At 41.0% G+C, this 19989-nt stretch overlaps 1 protein-coding gene across 7 annotated transcripts in view; it reads left to right on the forward strand.

Annotated features, from left to right (window-relative positions):
* ARHGAP8 (Rho GTPase activating protein 8) overlaps nt 1-15429 on the forward strand; it is a 79822-nt gene extending 64393 nt beyond the window's left edge. For 4 of the 7 annotated variants that reach the window (XM_063354907.1, XM_063354909.1, XM_063354913.1 and 1 more), the window contains exons 10-13: nt 3884-3961; nt 4640-4768; nt 7833-7936; nt 14674-15425. In XM_063354907.1, the coding sequence (XP_063210977.1) occupies nt 3884-3961; nt 4640-4768; nt 7833-7936; nt 14674-14871 (509 nt within the window). In that variant the 3' untranslated portion in view covers nt 14872-15425. Of the gene's footprint in view, nt 1-3883; nt 3962-4639; nt 4769-7832; nt 7937-14673 lie in introns of all 7 variants that reach the window. The other 3 variants (XM_063354914.1, XM_063354922.1, XM_063354931.1) reach the window with 3 other exon arrangements.
* The last annotated feature ends 4560 nt before the right edge of the window (nt 15430-19989 follow it).

Here is a 19989-nt window from a genome sequence, read left to right on the forward strand (position 1 = left end):
AATGTGGAATGAAGTGCCTGCCTGTTTTCATTTATGATTACTGACATTTAAATAATTACTCGGTTAAGTTCTCAATCACTTTTCATTGCAGAATCACTTTTCATTGAATACAGATGGCTCCTTCACTAGTCACTTCACTACGTTTTTTCTGTATATCACTTAATATTTAAAACAAAATTTTGCTCTTTTTGGTCTGGAGAGCTTAGTGCAGGGTAGCAAAATTCCACTGATCTCTGTATCTGTCTGTATCTATCTCTATTTTTTTGGTGTGGGGCAGGGAGCAGCTTCTGATGAGTTATCTCAACAGAGGCTCTGCAGCGTTGCTAAAATATGTGAGTGACGTGCAGCTGCGTGTTTATCAGAACTGGAAAGCCCAGGCTAGCTGCTCATGTCAGTCATCCCCTAGCAGTGTTCCAGTAAGCACTGCTGCTCCAGCGTTGGTATTTTCTATGGACTGGGTTACCCACACTATTAATGTCAAAATAGCTCAACATGGACACAAAAAAAATACATTTCTCTTTAAAGAGGCAGCTGACATGAGTCATGCTGTAAATGGGATTTGATTGAAGAACACTGTTAACAGGAATTAATTAGGCTACTTCAAAATTATTTTCTTAAAAGGACAAAAAATGAATTCTTTGAGCTGCAATGACCAGGATTGTCTTCAGGCCATTTTGTTTCCTCATCCCATAACTCTGGTTACTCTGTCATGTATTTTGTCTGCAAAAAGAAGATACAGCGATTAATTTTATTTTAGTGTGGGCACCATGTGTTAGCTTAATTATGGTAGTTCCAAGAACTGGTGGGTTTTTCCCCCTAGTGTCTGAAATGGAAGAGATAGGTTTGGAGAAAGTATTTCCTGATTGTGTATAAGGCCATGTATTTTCCATCACAGTGGAATAACGAAGGAGAGGCTTCAGGTCCTTTTCCTCCTTCCCATCCCTTATGAGACCCTAGATGGGGGCATATGCCTATGCTGTTCAGGTTACGTGACATGGGAAACACCATTGTTCAAATCATGTGTTCAGGCGGCTTTCCCCTGCCCTGCCTAAACACAGAAGGCACTGAGAGCAATTAATAGACTTACAGACTTCTAAAAAAGTGTCCTGCTCAGTTCATATACATCACAGAAGTCAGAAAAATATATTGCAAAAGGGCTGTCTTTGTACCCAGGCTCATTGTTTTCCCCCTTCAATAGCATAATTCCCATTGATTCATCTTTCTGTTTACCAATAGGCCAAAGTTATGACCCGTGCTTTATTTAAAAATTGCTATTATATATATTATATTTATGCAAAAAAGATGTGGTTCTTTTGCTGTTGGGGTTCTCTTACTTTAGAAGGAGAATATAGCTTTTTCTTTCTTCCTAAGAATTGCACTAACCTACATTTAATTAGTGTCATGTCATTTGGATAGGTTGCCCACAAATGTAAGAAGGTAGTTGGCTGGTTGCCACCTGTGATCAAACAAATTGCTGTATATTGATACTGTTTCAGCTGACCTGGAAAATGAATTCTGGGTGAAGAATGGATGTCACTCATATCCCAGATTTCTGCAGATGAGGATAAAAGTTGGTTTTCCCCCTCAAAAAAACACCATATCCAGCAAGAGCTTAGTGTTATGTGCCATTACAGCAACGTTGACGGGATGCAGGGCCAGACAAGTACAGCTGCTGTCTATGCTACAGATTAATGTCTTTAATTAGACACTTGAAAGCTTAGCCAATAAAGGCATAAACATGTTAAAAATTGATATTTATTACATTGTAGTTTATACAGTGAGATTCACATCAGATTAAAGTATTAACTATTAAACCAATTCCTGCAAACCGAATTGCAAGCGTTTATGATGTCCGTTTTCTGAAAGATTTTTTTCTACAGAAATCCTCCAGTCCACTGACAGCCAGCATAAAATTCTACAAACTCTCAGGAAATTATTGTATTTCTTATTTGCTGAGGGCAATGCCTTGATGAGCTAGCTGTTCACAGCTGCCACTTCCAAAACCATGTCTTTAGACAGGCTGTGCTGTAAATCTAATGGAACCGTTTTACTGCAGTGATGTCATTTGCCGTAACTTTATTCCACTGAAACACGATCTGATCGGGAATAAAGCAAGTGGTCAAATAGATCATAATTATTGTCCGTTTGGTTCCTTTAGTAAACACACATGTCCTTCTTATATATTGTAGTTTGAGATACGCTCCTTCCAGAACTGAGTGCATGGGCTAAAGTTTTAATATTCAACCTGTAATTTAAAAAGCAAGGGCATAAATGCTTAGGAAGTAACTTGGAAGGAGCCTCTAAATCTAGAATTGAGTAGAACTTGGAGTTCTTTGCAAAAGTCTCTAAAACACGTCTGTGAAAATTTACTTCAGTAGTACATTATCAGTTCTTTTAGTATACTGATCTAAATTTGTGTGAACAATACTAAATGCTATTCTGTGAGGAATGGGTTCATTAAGGAATTTTGTATTAGTTTACTAGTTTTTCATGTGTAAAATATGCATGCAACCTGGGTGAATTTACAAGAGTGACAGAGTATCTTTCATTAATGTATGACTAAAAATTTTTTTAGAACACCATAAAGATTCTTGATCATGCAAATAGATGCACGTGTACTTTAGTTGAAATATGCAAACTTTGATTTCAGTCTGGCTATTTACCTGCTGAAAGATGAGCAGGAAAAAATAAAAAAGTCAATCTGCTCTTTCACACTTGCATAAAGAAAACATGCAGCAGTCCTGCCAAGTCAGTGGGTGGTCTGTCAAAATGTCAGCAATTTTATGTTTTGTCAGACCAGCATAGGTTAATATTTTAGATTGCTGTGCTTCCAGTAGGAATCTCCAGTTGAGACTACATGTGAGCCAAATTGCATTACCTGCTGGGCAGAAGGAACAGCACAAACCAGAGAGAAGGAAAGAGAGAGGGACACGATGATTTTACCAAACTCAAAAGCAAGAAGTACCACAGGTCTCAAGAAAAGTAACGCTTCTTGTCCCCATCCTGTTTTGCATAATAATTCAGATAAATAACTTACCTTGAAAGCTGTGGCACAAATTAGATCCTTGATGGGATGCATTTTATTGAAGTTTTTCCTCTGTAGCTGAACTCAGATTTCAGTTAGTCCAAGATGTGAAAGCAAATTAGGTCAATACACTTCAGGAGATTTATAATAAATATTTCAGAAGTGCCTCCAGCCTGGAATTGGGTATTTCAAAATACCACGGGCAGGCAGAGTCTTAAGTCCCACTGACTTCCAGGGAGAGGTGAAAGGAGCAGTGGTCTGCCCAAAACTGCCTTTAAGCTGGGGAGGCCACTATCCCTCCAATGGTAACAAATAGGCTCCTCCATCCAAAGATCCTATCAAACGTTCCCCAGCCTAGAGGATCTGTCTCACCCACTGACAGAAGAGGGAGCTTGGGGCATCTTGGCAAATATCATTTTTAGCTTGCTAAAGGTTTAAGGCATTTAAAAAGAGAATAGCAGATTCGCAGGCGTGGTTTGGGGCTCAGTTTGCAGATACGCCCATTGAGAGTGGGTACATAAGCAGCCTGGTGAATCTAAGTCTCCTGCTTCTATGTCATTAGGCACAATTGAAAGCTACTTTTAAAGAAAAATCATAGTTGGCAAGACACTCTAAAACGCTTAAGGAAAGATGGTAGTATTTCTGTGAGGCACGTTAAAGAAAGTCCTGTAGGCGATGTTGCAACATTATTTGATTGTATGTTCTATTCTCAAGGATTTTATTTTTTTTAAAAAAGAGCATATTGAGTGGATTTCTTCCCAAACCTTCTGCCTCTTTTCTGTGTTCTACTGAACCTGTAGAGAAAAACAAGAGAGTGAGAGCTTTTAGAGATGAGACCTCCATTAATTGTTTTTTTAGGACTACACGTAGAGGGACTCTTCAGAAGGTCAGCCAGCATCCAGACTATCAAAGATGTTCAGAAACTCTACAATCAGGGTAAGCTGTCATCATACCATTGCCGGTAACAATGTGAGGGCTTTGTTGATCTTGGTTTTGTTGGTGAAGTAGAAATGCTAGTGTTCTTATAATTAGTTAATCATAAAACCATCTGTAAGATAAAATATCATACTAAGAGCACTATTACAGAAACCTGGAAGATGGCAACAGGCAGTTAATGCTTACTGAATAGCCAGTCTTCGATTGCTGTCAGACCAGAGCTTACAAAATCTGTAGCAGCTAATGAATGATAAGGTTTGAGCCAAAAATGGTCTGGTTTTTTCATAAACATTTGTATTGCCTCTGTGCACTTTGAGTTCCTGTAGTTACGAAGTACAATGTCTTTGTGTCATTTTGCCTCTGGTGTTTTTCCATGGTTATGGCAAAGTTATATATTCTTACCTAATAATTTATGAAATGTAGTGAAGTAATTTTGAAAGTCACTGACTTCCCCGTGAAGTCATTTTATGAAATGCTTTTATGGGGAGAATCTCTTATAGCAAGATTAATAAAACACTATGAAAAAAACACAAAAAGAAAATGCCAGGAGTTACCAGCAGCAGGAAGTTAAGACATTTTCTGTTCAAAATGTAGTGTGTCACAGTTTTGAAGCAGTAGTTTAAAGAAACAGTAAAACATATGATTGAACACCTTTTTTTCTTCTTTTTCTCCTTTTAGGCAAGTCTGTGAATTTCGATGATTACCATGATATCCATATTCCTGCTGTTATCCTAAAGACTTTCCTTAGGGAACTCCCTCAGCCATTACTAACGTTTGATTGTTACGATCATATCCTCGGAATCACCAGTAAGTATAAATAAGTTCTAGAAAAATTTATACAGCAAGTTGAACTGGACCTGGCTAATTCCTAATCACTGCTGTTTGCTAATCATGACACAGTTGTGGGTATATAATATTACTGGCGCTTCACTGCAGCCACAAATGGACAACCTCCTAGAGCAAGGTGGTCAGGGTTACCAAGACCCTCTCTGCTTTTTATAAGGTTTACTGATTTATCTATATACCATACTGTATTACTAAGAATTGGATCGGACTTCTTACTCTCAGGGCTCCATTTTTATGTCATGGCACAGCATTGAGTCAGTCTCAGTGATACAAGTTATGTCAAAGCAGCTTTAGTTTTAGCAGCAGCATTGGCAGAACTGTGGGAACAAAATCTAGCCGGTCGTTTGTATCCTTTTTTTTTTTCTGGGAAAGGAATTGTTTTTATTTGACCTGTTCCCATGGGATAACATCTTGGGGAAGAAAGGATCTAAAGCCATGAGAAGATAAGACATTGATTATCTAAAGATCTGGCGCAATATGAAACTAAGAATTATAAAACTTTGTGGCCTTTGTCAGGGGTTAGAAGTTTACAATGCTGGCAAGGCAACTTCCTAATAGGTGGGGGTTGAATATCTGAGATCCCAGAATACCTGAGGTTTAGTACCCAGTACTTGTGGAGACTGGTATTTTGCCATCCAGGCTATAGTCAATCTAGCAGGGAACCAGTGGCACTTCCAATACCAAGTCACAAGCACACATTTTTCCAAAACCTGCTTTTTGAGGAAATTATATATATTATAATGGAGTATGGCTTCCAACAATCTGTTGGCATACCTCTGGTAACCATGGGCTGATGCTGTTGCAAAGTGTAGGTTATCCTCACTATCATGACTGGTGCTATTGGGGTAGGTCAATAAAGTAATTCAGGTTGAGGATAAGTCTCAATGGCAACATGTTTGTAAAGTGTAGAAGTGCAGCAAGTTTACTTTGCCTAGATATACTGTATTCTAGGTAAAATTCTTATACTGTGCCCATCACTAGCATTTGCACATACTACTCCATATCGTTAACTTTATGCCTGTATTTCCATTATAAAACTTAATCAGGTCATGTTCAGAATCCTCTGAAGTTTTGTACAGTTTTGCTATTTGCAAATCTGTAGATCGCCACCTTCCAAATCAAGGATTCATTTGTCCACATACTAAATATCTCAGGGCATTGAGAAAAACAGTGTATTCACAGGAAGGTGGTAGAAATTGAGGGACTAAGGATAGTCACTCAGAACTGGAAAGAATGGGGGAAATCTGGAAAAAGGATGTACAAATGCTAATTTTTACTGTATTAATCTTGTGCTGACTTTCTGGACATGATACTACTTCAGCTAGTACTTCAGATACTTCAGCTACGTGAAAAATGAGAACAAGTTGGAAAAAGGACCTGAGAAAGGCGCATTGTCCAAGGAAAACTGGGAGGTTTTGCTTGGAAAAGACCTGTGAAACATTCATTCCATGTTATTTTTGTTTACTGACATTTTAGATGTTGACAAAATATGTTGAAAAGTGGAGTGTAAGATCGTTTCTCCTTGGGCTTTCGTGTTATGTAGTGTGATGTCCACTACCTTTTCTTGATGCTGTGGTGGTACCCTGATTTTAAAAGATCTTAAGCTTGAGAGCCAAGCTGGACTGCGGCAAAGGCATGTTCTCTGTGAATACAGTGCAGAAGGGAGCCTTGAAGAGGTGTGATCGCAGACAGCTGTCTTGGGATGATTTGAAAATTCTCATGCTGTCTTCTGGAAGACACCAGAGCAGCGTGTGTTGTATCTGTTGCATCTCTTAACCTGCAAACCCAGAAATACAGTATCTCTGCTTTACAGTACTTTGAAATGCTGGTGAAACTTTTCTCTTTAGTGTCTCATCTGAAACATTTTTTTAAAGAGTTATTGATGGGAGCTGTGAAATAAAGTAGCTGAGTGACTGACTGAAAAAATTAATAAAACCTTGACACTTATAATTGTCAAAGAACTACTTCTTTGGTCATGAAAACTGCTAACAAGTGTTCCTTTACTCAGTATTGCTACACTTCCTGCATTATTTACTCTGCAGAAGGCTGACAGAAGAATTCTTGGGACTCGGATTATTGTATCTTACAGGAACTGGTAGCTTTGCCATAGGAAAAACGTCAACACAGGTCACCGCAGTATAGCTTCATGTGTTTAATTCAGAGCTTAAGGGAGCATTTAACATGCTGGAATTTTGTGCATGCACACATAGTTATGCGTGACTTTAGCTGTGTCAAGGAGAGGGAGAGGGAATTGCAACAAATGCAGAAAAAAATCTGCACGATGGGCTGGTTAGATCAGGCATGATTGTAATCATCAGACTTTTCTCCAAATCGGTGTTAAACTTCCAGTATTAAAATCATTTCAATATTCCAGCAAAAAAAAAAAAAAAAAAGTCATTTGGTACAGCATTTGAAATATAGTGCAGTGTTAGTGTAATTCTCACCCAGACTAAGTGATGCGTTTGGGGTCCAGTTCTAGTTTTGCCCATCTATAGAAATGAGTTAATGAACCTGCTTAGGTTCATCTCTAGAAAATTCTTACCTACCCAAGTGGCCATCTCATAATTTTTTCCCAAAGTCAGAAGAGTTTGCTGCAGAATCAGAAAGGTGTTTTTAAAGTTAGCAGAATGCCAAAAGAACATTTTGGGCAGGACTGTGTCTCAGCAAGAATAAAGTCAGGGCATAAAAAGTAGACGTCTGGATTCAGTGCGTGGAGAGATACTGAGATTCAAATCAAGACCTTTGAAAGTCCTCTCTAGCAAAGGAATTATTTTGGCTATTTCACTGAATTGAGAAAATACTCTGGAAGTTAGTCTTAGCCAGATATATAATAATACAAAATATAACAGGGACATTCAAAGGGATAACCCTAACTGTTGCTGTGGTCATGGAGGTTAGTAGGGCTGAATTTTGTTGTCAGTTTTACAGATGAATATCTAAATTCCAGCAGATATAAATAAGGGGTTATTTCTTGTTAATATTTTGATGTTTTTGAGTTAAATTAAGACTGACTTTGACATTGCAGGTGTGGAGAGCAGTTTACGTGTCACCAGATGTAAACAAATCATTCAAGGACTTCCAGAACACAATTACATTGTTCTGAAATACCTGATATGCTTTCTCCATATGGTGAGTATAGGCAAAATTTACAAAGTGGTGCCAGTCTTTTCTTGCTTAATCTGTCCCTGTTAATTCAGCACTGAAAATCTCCACAGAAAACAAAACTGAAGAATTTAAAAATACGGTGAGGTGGTGGTGCAGTGCTTGCCGATGAAGTGAATTCAGGTTGCAGAACCCTCTAGCTGTAATAGAAGTCAGTGCTAAACGATGGTCTGGCCATCCCTTCACCATGAAATTCTTTACATGTAATGAAAATTACTGTGTAAATTTAAATGGAACTGTGCCTGCACTGGAATATTTAAAAGTCCTGTCCCTGTCCCCTTCACTTCACATTCACAACGGTATGGTTTATTGATTTACTTCTTGTTTTTTCCTATTTGGAGTGAAAAAGCCTGAAAATAGTGTCTGTTTCATTTTTGGTGCTGGAAAAAAAATAGGTGAAATCACATTTTTTCCTCCAAAGTATAAATCTTGGTCAACTAAAACACCAAATAAATTAGTGTCATTTCAGAAAATGATAGAAATATTAATGAGCTTTAGAACAACAGTCAGAAAAATAATTTATTTAAATCTTACAAATAACATTTTCCTGTTTAAAATACCCTCTCATTCTGTAATTTACTACAGTGTTAAATGAAAAACTTGACTGTGTCGTTTTGCAAGGATTTTTGGTATGCTTCAGGATAAATGAAATCATGTGTCTTTTGTCCTACTTTTTGATTTGCTTATTTTTTTTTTTACCCATTTTTTGAAAACTCACAAGTGTGAGGGTTTGGGAAACATCCTTTACAAATAGTTCTACAGTTAGCCTAGCGACATCCTTTGGTTGCCAGTTTACGTGCAGGAAAAGACAGCAATAGGAGTGTAAGTTTCCCTTGCTTCTGCCCTGTTTAATGCATTGCCTTTTCTGTATTGCATATTTCAAACCCAGGTGCCTATAATTGAGGATCATGGTGTAGTTGACACCTAAATAAAGTGATCTAGGCTTCAGAAGACCTCAGAGCCCACCAAAGTAATCGTGTATGTGTAATGATGCTGATTTTCACCAGTGCAGGAATTAGCCCTCAGTAACTGTTCTTGGGCTACAGTCGTGTTTTCCATATTCTAGCCAGTAGCATATTTCAGAAACGAGTATATTTAATCCCCTTTTCTATCAAAACACTAAAGAAAAGCAAGATTAAAAGAAACACATTGATATGACCCTCACCCAGACAGCACTTGCAAGGTTCCTGTAATACCCATATGTTCGTTTACTGTTGCTTAGCTGAACTCTAATGCTATTAAGGAAAACCTCATGTCATTTGCTATTATTTTAGCAACTGATATCTCTCCTCAGTGTTATGAATCGTGTAAGTGACTTTGTTCCAATAATAGATGCACAATCTCAACGCTCTTCTTAAGAGCTGAGCACTTGAGGTGTTAATGAGGTGTGCAAAAGTACTACATAGTGTTTTCTGTAATTGAGCAACAGAACATAGCATTATTTTTAAGTATGCCTTGTTATGTAAAGCACAGCATCAAGTTGATACTAGTGCTCAGATCTGCAATTTTTGCTGATCCATGGCTTTTCATCCTAAATGTCTCAGGGAATATTTGCATTTGGAAAGGTCAAGGGAATGTGAAGCAATCTAGGAGCTAGAGATTTCTATTCATTGCAGATCGGTGTGCTGCACAAGCTGCCAGAATTCAAACTTTAACAGACCACTCTACCAATAATCCTAGTTTTTACCTGCAAGCATCAACCTTCTTACATATAAGAGGCAATTTAATTCTTCCATGAGCTCAGCCTTGAGTAGTGCAAGAGGTACTTGTGGTAATTTCATGAAGTGGGATGAATTGTAATCACTAGATACAGGTTTTGAACACTCCAGGTTTGATACAGGCTTGTGGAAGAAGAAAAAAAAAACCCTATTTTCTCTGCAGTCTCAGCCCCCTTACTTAATGAAACAGGTCCTTCCAGTCCAAGGGTGCTACAGCAAGGCAGTGCAACTCCTACAAAAGTAAAAGACTTGAAATTCAAACATATGTCCAAATCCTTTAGCCTTAGATTAGCAGTGATTTTGCCAGTAATGAGCCCAGCATGCTGTGAAAGGTGTAAGCTGTCCATCTCCACTTTGCCGTGCATCTGGCCGCTAGAGAGGGATGTGCAGGGTCCTCTTGGAGTTGCAGAGGACTGAGGTCCCTAGGCAGAATTGAGCAACCAGGAGCAAGGGAGGAAACAAAGGCCAGTTGTCACAAGTCAGTCCCTGAATTATGTCTGTAAAAAATATCCATGCTTGCTCAGCAGATCTCACAAGAGATAAGTGAGCACAAAGAAGTGTTTGTGCCCTGCGTTGTACAGGCAGTGAAGTGGATTTATGAATGCACATCCAAACTTAAAGAGCTCAAAGAAGTCTTCTTGCAAATTACTTATCAAAGCACGCTGAGGGCTACGGTTACCCAGTTCTGAAGCCAGAAACCATTTAGTAGAAAACTGTGTAATTTTCCATGACAGTCTAAGGCTAAACAATCAGCAAAGTTTGTAAAGGCAGTAGTATCATCTAGATTGTGTTTTTAATAACCATGTCATTGGGTTTGGTACCAGCTGATACACCCCCCTCTCTACTCTTACACACTTTACCTCTCTGCTGCTTATTTCTGTCCCTGCAGTCATGCCTGATGGTGGGGAGGGGTGGCTGACTCGGCTGAAAGAACCATTGCAAAAAACTGCCAAATTCAAAATGCCAAACTTGAACAACTAGAAAAAATGGACAAGGTTTTGGGGCCCATGAGATATGCTTCAGGTCTGTAACTGAAGCAGCAAAGTTAAAGCCAAGTACAAGCTGGAAAAAAATGCTCTGAATTATTTTGCCTCAATCACTTGTCCAATTTAAAAGTGTAATTAGCAACAGCAAAGCTTGGGGTTGGCTGGGGAGGACGTTGGGAAGGATTAGATGACTAAGCCTCATAGAGCAGGTACAAGCAGTTGGCACCTCTGCAAGGTAGCAGAGAGTCGGGGATAGACACTTATATTTCCAGTCAGTTTGTGGGGGTGTTTTAATATCTAGTAATTTTCTTTTGAAAATATTTTGTGGAGTTCCTTTCAGCATTGCGACTGAGAAGCCAAAAAGATTATGATGTCCTTATATTTTTAAAACGTGATGGTAATTGGTGTTTCTGCCCTCTGGATTTCACTGTTTAAGTTCATTAGGTGGTGTAGTGGCTGTCTGGTTTCACTCCTGCGGTACCCATGAGGGTGCTGGGATGCAAGTACGTGGAATCCAAAAATCGTCAGATTTTGCTGGGGGGGAGATGGGTGTTTATTCTGGGATACTGAAGATGTATATTTTGCAATTGTTGATGTAGCACTAAATCTTCAGTGTTTATTCCCGGTAATGAGTTTTGCAATGTACAAGTTTTATCTTTCTAGAGGACTTTCTTTCAATATAGGCTGTCATTACCTAATGATTTTTCTGTATATGTTCCAATGAAAGGAGGGGAAAAAAACAACAAACTGGAGCTGCGTAGTTCTTTGTTGCAATACTTTTCAGTGATGTTCAGACGATTCCTTCAAAGATACAATCTAGGTCCTTGGAGAACTGTTTTTTATTAGCTTGTCAATTTGACAGATCAAGTGTATTTTCACTTGAAACAGAGATGACAGTTACTAACTTTCTGAGGGAATCAGAGAAAGAGTCAAGGGGGTTAGTCCAAATGATAAAGGTGTCATTTGTATTTCTTAGCTAGAACGTAGCTTTGGGGTGCAGATATTTAGAGGGATAGCCCATAAAGAGGTTGGCTGACTGCATGCTGCCCTTACATGGTCTAGTGTCAGAAGAAAACATCAGCTGCTCATGATGCTGCTGTAGATGAAGTGGATGTGTTCGTGTCATTCAAGAAAGAAGTCTGGCGTTGGAGAAGTGAGGGACTTGAGATGGTGTGAAGCCTGATCCTCTTGGGGAGGGATAAAGCTGTTACCGCTAGTGTGACAAGGCTTCCTTGCTTGCAGCTCTTGATGAGCTGGGAAAGGTCATTGTGGAGAGTTGGATTCAGTTGCGCGCTTTTTCTTGGATCTGCTGAGAAAGGGATTGCTGTGCATTTTGGAGTGAAGCAATGTGCTGTGTCTCCCTTGAATTCCTAAGTGTCAGCCTCATTGATGACTCGCAGATAAGGCTTAGTGTAGCTCTGCCTCAGATGATATAATCACTGTTTCATTTTATCTTAAGGATTTTCTCTCTCATGGGAGAGGCTGTGTCATGGGTAATTTTGTTGATCATTTCAACATTGACTGTCTCCTTGAAATGTTCACAGAGTGGGGGTGGGTGGGAAGAGGAAGTTTCATCTAGGAGGTAGAAACATCCTTTGAAATCGTTGCCCTAAACAGAAAAATCTAGCTCTACCAGCAAGTCGCAGTGGTGTTGCTTTGGGCTGAGACATTGGCCCTCGAAGGCAGTGGCTGGGTTAAGCTGGGTGCGTTTCAACTAACACTTGAAGACAGCACCTCTACACAACTTGCTGGATGGAGCGTGTCAGGGAGTACTCCCAAAAACCAGGGGAAGACAACTGCAACAGGTTAGGCTGCTTCCACTGTCTACTGTCCTCCAGTACTATACCACATGCCTCTGTGCCACCACAGGATGCCTACCCTTTATACACTTGAGGTACCTTCCTTAGGATATACAGCACATGTGTTTGGCTTTCTCCTATAGAAAACACAATGAGCTGTAGCTCCCATGGTATTTTAGAGATTTTCAACTGGGCGAAACACAAAAAAATAGTCTTTGGTCCACCGGGGCTTCACAGTTAAAACATTACACAGTACGGATGCAGCCAGTATGAGCCACTTGTCTCAAGGGCCAGGACGCAGTACCTAACTGTGGTATATTTAGCAGTATCCAAATGCCACCTTCACTGTCCAGCTACCTTCAGGGTAATACCTAAGTCTATGTCTCCTTGTTAACAGGGTGCTCCTGTTAACGTTATCCTAATTGTCTTCCCTCACCAGTTATTTTGGTAGCAGTTTAGCCTTTACTACATTGCTGTAGTATAATGAACTCTTGTTTGAGCTGATCTCGTCTGAAGCAGATTAAATGAACAAGATGGGCTTGTTGGTTTTTCTGTATAGTTAAATAGTGCATTGAGAGCAGTATGTGAAGGTCAGCAGGCCTTCAGTGGTTCGTACTCTAGAGAGAATGATGTGGGTTTTGCATAAGGTCACGAAGCAGACATTGCCATTTAATCTGACGACTTTGTATTCTCAACTTGTGAAGTCAGTCCCTTGAAAAGGTGGTTATGGCACCAATATCTCCTTATTAATACCTGTTTCCTTTATCCAGCCCTGCTTCATGACCTTAAAAACATTTGAAGCCTTTAATATTTGTAGCAGCACTAGCACCACGGTAGCTTTGATGTCCCAGGAGGGTGAGGCAAAGATTGGAGGGAAAAATAGTGCCTGTTATTGGAAAAATTAATATGGTTAGGAAGAAAATGTTACGCTTTTGGGCACGTAAGTGTTTCTTCATGTCCCCTAAGGACAAGACTTACATCCTGCCCACGTGTCTGAAGGGCATTATATCCTCCCATGGCTGAGGAAACAGGCTCCTTGCTAAGTAAAACCCAAGGAGGGTGGAACTGTGCTGTAGGAGGTAGAGGGGAACGAAACCTGTGTTACTGGGCAGAGGGCAACTGGAGTTCATGCATATGCTAAGAAGCGTTCCCATGATCTTAGATTTTCTTCTAGTGCCCTCAGGCTTTTTGTGGTGCTACAGAGCTGCCTTTTCAGAAGGCTTTATGGCAAGGCAGAAATGGGGGGACACTGAGAAGCAGAATTTTTGCTTTCCTGTTGTACTTAAAATTGCAGCATAAAGAATTTCCTGTTCTGTTCTGAGATGACAGCTTCAGAGTAACCTGTACATCACATTTGGTGACTGCATGGTCTTCCCATGACAGATTACTGATCAACAACTGCAACCATCAGCCTGAGAAGAACTGGCTGAATTACCTAGGTCAGGAGGAATCAAGAGCACCTTCAGACTGCTGGCTCTTTAAAGTAACAGAGAACTTGTCAGATAGGACACCCAGACCATACTGGGCTTTAGATACCAGCCATGCAAAACACGTACAAATTCCTTGCCAAGCTCACACAGAGAAAAAAATTACTCCCGCTACCCAGTTCTGGGCTCACATCCACAGACAGAAGTAGGACACATCATCCAGGTGCAGAACAGGTTTCAGTGCTGTGTATTTTACCTACAGCCCATTTTCACATCCGTTGCTTCAGAGGAATTGGGTGGATGTGGAGGTACTTGGAAGTGAAGTCATGCACCAGTGAAGAGACAAAAAAAAATATCAGTCTAAACCCTTGCAAACAACTCCAGAAGTCCTCGAGGTTTATTCTATAGAGGACTTGGTACCAACGCAGATGGGATAGCTGTTTATTTCTGCTGTCCTTCCCTGCCCCCCAGCAGAGATAACAATAGATTCCATATAGAAGGATAGAAACCAATTAATTTTCCTAGCATAAGGAAACAATTCAGCCTTTTTGTTTAACTCTACTGACGTGTTATCTTGTATTCAAGGGAGTAAGACTCCAGTGGCCCTGTAGCTCCAGGCTGCACAGCCAGCCCTGAGGCTGTTAAGAAGCCAGTGATGTACCTGTGGCCAGGGTCTACTCCCATCGTTGGTTCCTCCTCAGTACAGGATGGTGTCTTGTCTCACTTTCTGGGGCACATGTCTGCATGTACCCACTCGTGTTTATGTTTTTCCAGGTTTCACAGGAAAGCATATATAACAGAATGACAGCATCCAGCCTGGCCTGCGTCTTTGGTTTGAATTTGATCTGGCCGTCGAAAGGAACAGCCTCCCTGAGTGCTCTGGTACCTCTGAATCTCTTCACTGAACTGCTGATAGATTTCTACACGAATATATTCAACTCCAGAACAGTGCCTGGTGAGATCTTACCTTAGTGCTCCCAGAGAGGAAAATGGAGTATGGCTGCCTGAGGGAAAGGTCTCCGTGCCTCAACTGCTGGAAGCTTTATATTTAGGGCTCTCTCCTGCGAAGAAAACTTTCAATCCAGAGTAAAGTTTCTATAGAAACTTTTATAAAGTTTCAAATACCAAAGATGTGGGGAGAAGCACACTGCCCCATACACATGTCGAGCATGTATACATGAACAGTTAATGACCAATAGGTCAAAGTGAATCCCCTTATTAAACTTGAGCAGCTGACAAAAAGTGGCGTGTTAAAAAAAAACATGATACCGTCTGACAGTCTGTCATTTCTTTGGGGATCTGGAGACCTTAATATGTGGCGTTATTTTCTGGGACCATGCAGAGCTAAGTTCTGGACCACTGCTGAATGTACAGCTTTCTTCTTTTTTTAATTTTTTTTTTTATTTGAATACAAGTTTGTTAGAAATTTCCCTATTAAGTTAATAAAGATGGAATCAATTTTTGAGATACTAAAATTTCTAAACTATTTTTCCATATATTTAAGTGTCTTGTTGCACACAAAAAAGCGTGGGCAGTTGTGGCACATCAGGTTTGCAGCTACCATGGAGAATAAAGTGTTTCCCGGGTAATTTGAGTTGTGCAGACAGCTAACTAATTATGCTTGCAAATATCTAATATGTGCAGTTAATCACTGTAACTGCACATGCAAAGTGTGTGGAAGGTTTTTTTTCTTATTGTAAGTTCAAATGGGGAGCAATAATCGTATGGGGTTTTTTCTCTAAATACTTGGAATTTGCATCAGTGGAGTTATATCAGTGAGTGCATAATGCAGAATATAGACTAACTTTGAGAAGAGTACCCCTGATGTTTGGGTTGCATTCTTTTGCAGTTTGAATTGATACAAATTTGCTCTTCAGATCGGTTTCTCTAGAAAGCAATAAGAGCAACAACTTGGATAATATACCTAATATCATTTTTATACATTGAAAGTCTGTTATTAGTCCCAATGTGAATAATTAGACAATATAAAGGGAGAATTTTCAGTGTTTTCTTTCTCACTATGCCATTAATATCACTTGTATTTGATGAACCCTAACACGCTGCTATTTCATTGTTTAACACTGATTGGTAATGGGGTGGTGTAATGAAGTTATCATAGCTGCCTGCAAAGCAAAAGAAAATTAATCAGTGGTAAAAAAAGGTAAGTGGTTATTTTCCCTAACGTTCTGGTCTTCCTGCTTCGGCACAAAGCTAAGAAAAGAGGGACTATTTAGACTTCAGTAAAAGTCAAAGTCTCAGAAGGACAATTTAGGCATCCCCTCCTCTGAAAACACAGAGACACTTTTTATCCTGTAGGTTCTAGCAAGTTGAGGGTTTGTACTTCTGTCCTTCCTCTTAGCGGTTACAAATTGCCCACCTGTGTAAAGGGTGCAACAAAATCCTGCTGCAGAGGATAAAGAGGATTCGTTCTTATCAGCAATTCCGGGAAATAACCAGGTGTTCTGAAAGCTGGGGAATGCTGGATGTGCCAGGCCTTCATTTGCCCAGTAGGTGTCATCTATAGCATTAGGCAATGATTAAAATTTGAAAAACAGAGAGGCTTTAGAAGAAGATGTGTTAGGACCAACTTCTCAATCACAGTTGTGTGTTTTCCCCAGTTCCTCAAGTGTCTTAAAGACAACTTTTTGGCTTTTGAATATCTGTAAGTAAATATAAAATCTTGCATACTACAAAGACAATAATTGACCAAGTATTCATGATTATTGTGTTTCAGCAAAATGAGATTGCGAAGGATAAAACTGTCATAGTTTTGTATTGGAACTCATCAGTTTTACATCTGAGTTATCAGCGGCAGTGTCCTAGCCTTATTGTGTTATGAAAAACAGACACAGTTACGCTCAGCCCTGCTTGGCGACTTGGCAGCACGGGTCTGTGCATCAGCACCCTGTTCTTATAGGGGAGGAATTTGGCCTCTGGCAATTAACAAAACCTGGGTATTTTGCCACTTTCTGACTTTGGGTAAAATACATAAGTGTTAATTTTGCTGTCTGTAAAAAGAAGGAGTGTCTGGCATTAGAGAAGTGCTTTGGGATTAGATGCTGAAAAGTCCTATAAAATGGTTATTTTCCATTTCCCCGTGTCCTCTTCCAAAAATCCGGCAACATCAAATGGCATTAAGTCTTCAGGCTACACCGCGTAATGGGAATGCGAGTCCCAGACAGCTTTAGCGCAGTAACATCCCAGAGCTCTGTGGGGTGAAATCCTGAGTTCATGGTCGTCAGCTTTGCTCAGAAAGTCCCCAGAGCCTGGGGAAGGAGCTCCCTCATAGATCTAGTTCTCCGACTCATCCTAGGTTGGGAGAGAGCGGGACTTTGGCAGCAGCAGTGGTGCTGGTGAAGCGAGCCCTCGGGGCACGGCTGCCTCTGACCTCTTTACTTTTACAAATAAAAAGTACAAGCAACGAGCATCCCTTCAGCTAATTTGCCTGCCTGTGGACACAGAAGATGATAGTTAAAACCAGACTCGCTCTTTCGGTATTGGTCAGGTGCCAAACTGCAGGCCTTCCTTTTAGTGCTTTGTAAACTACCATTTTCCAGCAATTTATAGCTCCTCTCATTTCGCGAAGGAAGAACAAAATGGCGTTTTCTCATCTCAAGGTGCCTCCTTCCTTTAAAGAGCAGATAGCATCTGTTATCTGCCGGTGTGGGTAATTTGATGCAGCTTCAGAAAAGCAGAGGCTCTGGTTCTGGTTGCCATCAGCACTGGTGGGGGCAGAGGGGGCCGGGGGGCTCCCGCTCCCCTTTACCTCCCTGCCTCCCCAGTGGGCAGCCTGAGACAGCAGTAAGGAAGGTGCTCGCCTCCACCCCAGCCCTTCCCTGCAAGCTGCCCCTCACGGGGAAGGGACTGCCCCAAATCAAAGGCACCTCCTGGTGCCGAGAACCCCCAGCTCTGTCCCCCCCTACCCCAAAGGAAGCGGCGACATCCTCCGGTCTGCGGCAGAAGCCCCCGATCTCCGTCCCGAGTGCCAGGCTTAACTCCGTTCTCATGAATTATTCAGAAGGGTTTGGAGTGAAATGCGTGTTAGAGAAATATATGTTTCAAATTTCCTGACTCTAAGAGGAGTCCTGGAGGTGTCCCCTGCAGTTACTTTGATAACAGTTTCTCTTTACAAATGATAATTGCACGATTCGAGCTTTTGTACAGCGTGGCCTTGTGAACTCTTCTCTCGTATCAAAGAACCATTTTCAGATCATTTCCATAGCAAAAAGAAAGTGATTATGGAGATAATCTGTTGGAAACACACATGCTGGATTTCAGTTTAAAACAATAAAATGCAGTCCTGGAATGAGAAATCAAGTGTTACCTGGCTGACAATATACAGAGAATAAATTGCCTGAGCATTTTAGTTTACCGAGCTGTTAGGAGTTGAAAATTGGTCCCAAGATTAGTCTGATTATCAGGATGCCTCTAGCAACAAGCACCGAAGGGAGGAGGGAATACTTTTCTACCCTGAATCTATGAAGAAAAGTAAGAAGATTGAACAATGTCATTAACCGAGGTGGGGGTCTTTACAGTTCTTACAAAAAACTTCCATAAATGACTGTCACTTACGCGTGTGCAGATTATCTGTCCGTGTGTGCGGCGCTCCTCGAGCAGCATCCATCGCAGGGTCTCTTGGAGCTTTACAAACTTTAATATATTCATCTGCTCGTGAGGAGACTAATAATAGAAAAGCCCCAGATATTTTATTCCCGTTTGATGTGTACTTAGGTAGCAAGTTGAACTTTTAATGGGATTGACGGTACGGTCTCCATCCGCCCGTGTGTCCCCCCGCTTCGTTTCCTGAATAGTTTGTCTGCATAACTCTGGAAAACGTAGGTTTGACAACGTTCCCGCTTTTTCAAGTGGCCATGGGGGTGTTGGGGCATGGGGGAAGAAAGTCACTTAACTGCCAGCACCTGCAATCTCTGAAGTGAGAAGCTCGTGTTCAGTTGAAGCGCATGTTCCTGCCCATACTCTATTCATTTCTCACGTGTTTCTACCTACAAAGAGAAGTCAGAAGCGAACATACCCAGCTTTTAAGGCACGTCTCTATTGAAGCCAAAGGTATGACTGTGAGAAGTATGTAAATCATGTGTTAAATGATACGTGTGGCTGGCGTGTGAAAGTTGTTCTGTCTTTCCCGGTGGAGTAATACCTCATTTTCACCATCTGAAGAGTTTGATTTTTGTCTTTATCCATGCACATCTTGGAAGGCCGTTTCGGTGCATTGCACCTAACGTAGCAGAGGACTCCAGCGTGCTCCAGCATCATCTGAGAGCAGTGGAGGATTGTAGTGGGGTGCTGCAAGTGCTGTCATCTTTCCGGCAGACCAGAAAGCTTGAGAAAGGTCTGCCTTAACCAATGGGATTTTTTGAGGTTTAGGTTGGTAGTTTGGACAGTGAGACTAAGTTTGGCCTGGAGACTAAGAAGGAAACTTTCAGATACAACCAGGAAAAAAAGCCCTTTTCCACAGCAGGCCTGTCAGCACCTAAAAAGCGTTACCCAGAGTTGTCACTCGGAGGGAAAAGTGTCTTGGTTTGCCTCTCTGAGCTGGAGATACACAAATACGTGATGGTACATGAGTTCTCCTGTTTCTCCCTAGCTGGTGTCCGTTGTGTTAGGAAAGTGTTAGGAAAGCCATGGTAATTGGACACGGAAGGACCGTAGCCCTACTATCCTGGGTGTTCCTCTCTAGAATAGCTGGCAGACATTCAGCCTTCAAAATAATCAACTGATTGGAAAAATATTTCTGCTGGAACATGCCAACCCAACAAAAAAAATAAAAGCATTTTCTTAAAAAGCTCGGGTTTGGTGCTGTTGTTTCAGAAATCATTACGTTCTTCCGGAAAGCTGGCTGTGTGCCTCTGAGCCATGGGCCCCCAGGCTCGCCCAGGGCCCAGCTCCGGCTCTGCCGGCCGCTGCAGTGCTCTGGAATGGGGGAAACGAGCATCGCTGCTTCACATTCCTGGTCTCTTCTGAGCTGGCGTCACCTTTCCGCGCGCAGCATTGCAATTATTGCCAGAGGTAAGGAGGGAATTCTGCCGGAGCCGGGGGAGACGACACACATAGCTGACTGATCATTAAAGC

This window comes from Chroicocephalus ridibundus, chromosome 1 (genome assembly GCF_963924245.1).
Source record: "Chroicocephalus ridibundus chromosome 1, bChrRid1.1, whole genome shotgun sequence".
Classification (NCBI taxonomy): domain Eukaryota; kingdom Metazoa; phylum Chordata; class Aves; order Charadriiformes; family Laridae; genus Chroicocephalus; species Chroicocephalus ridibundus.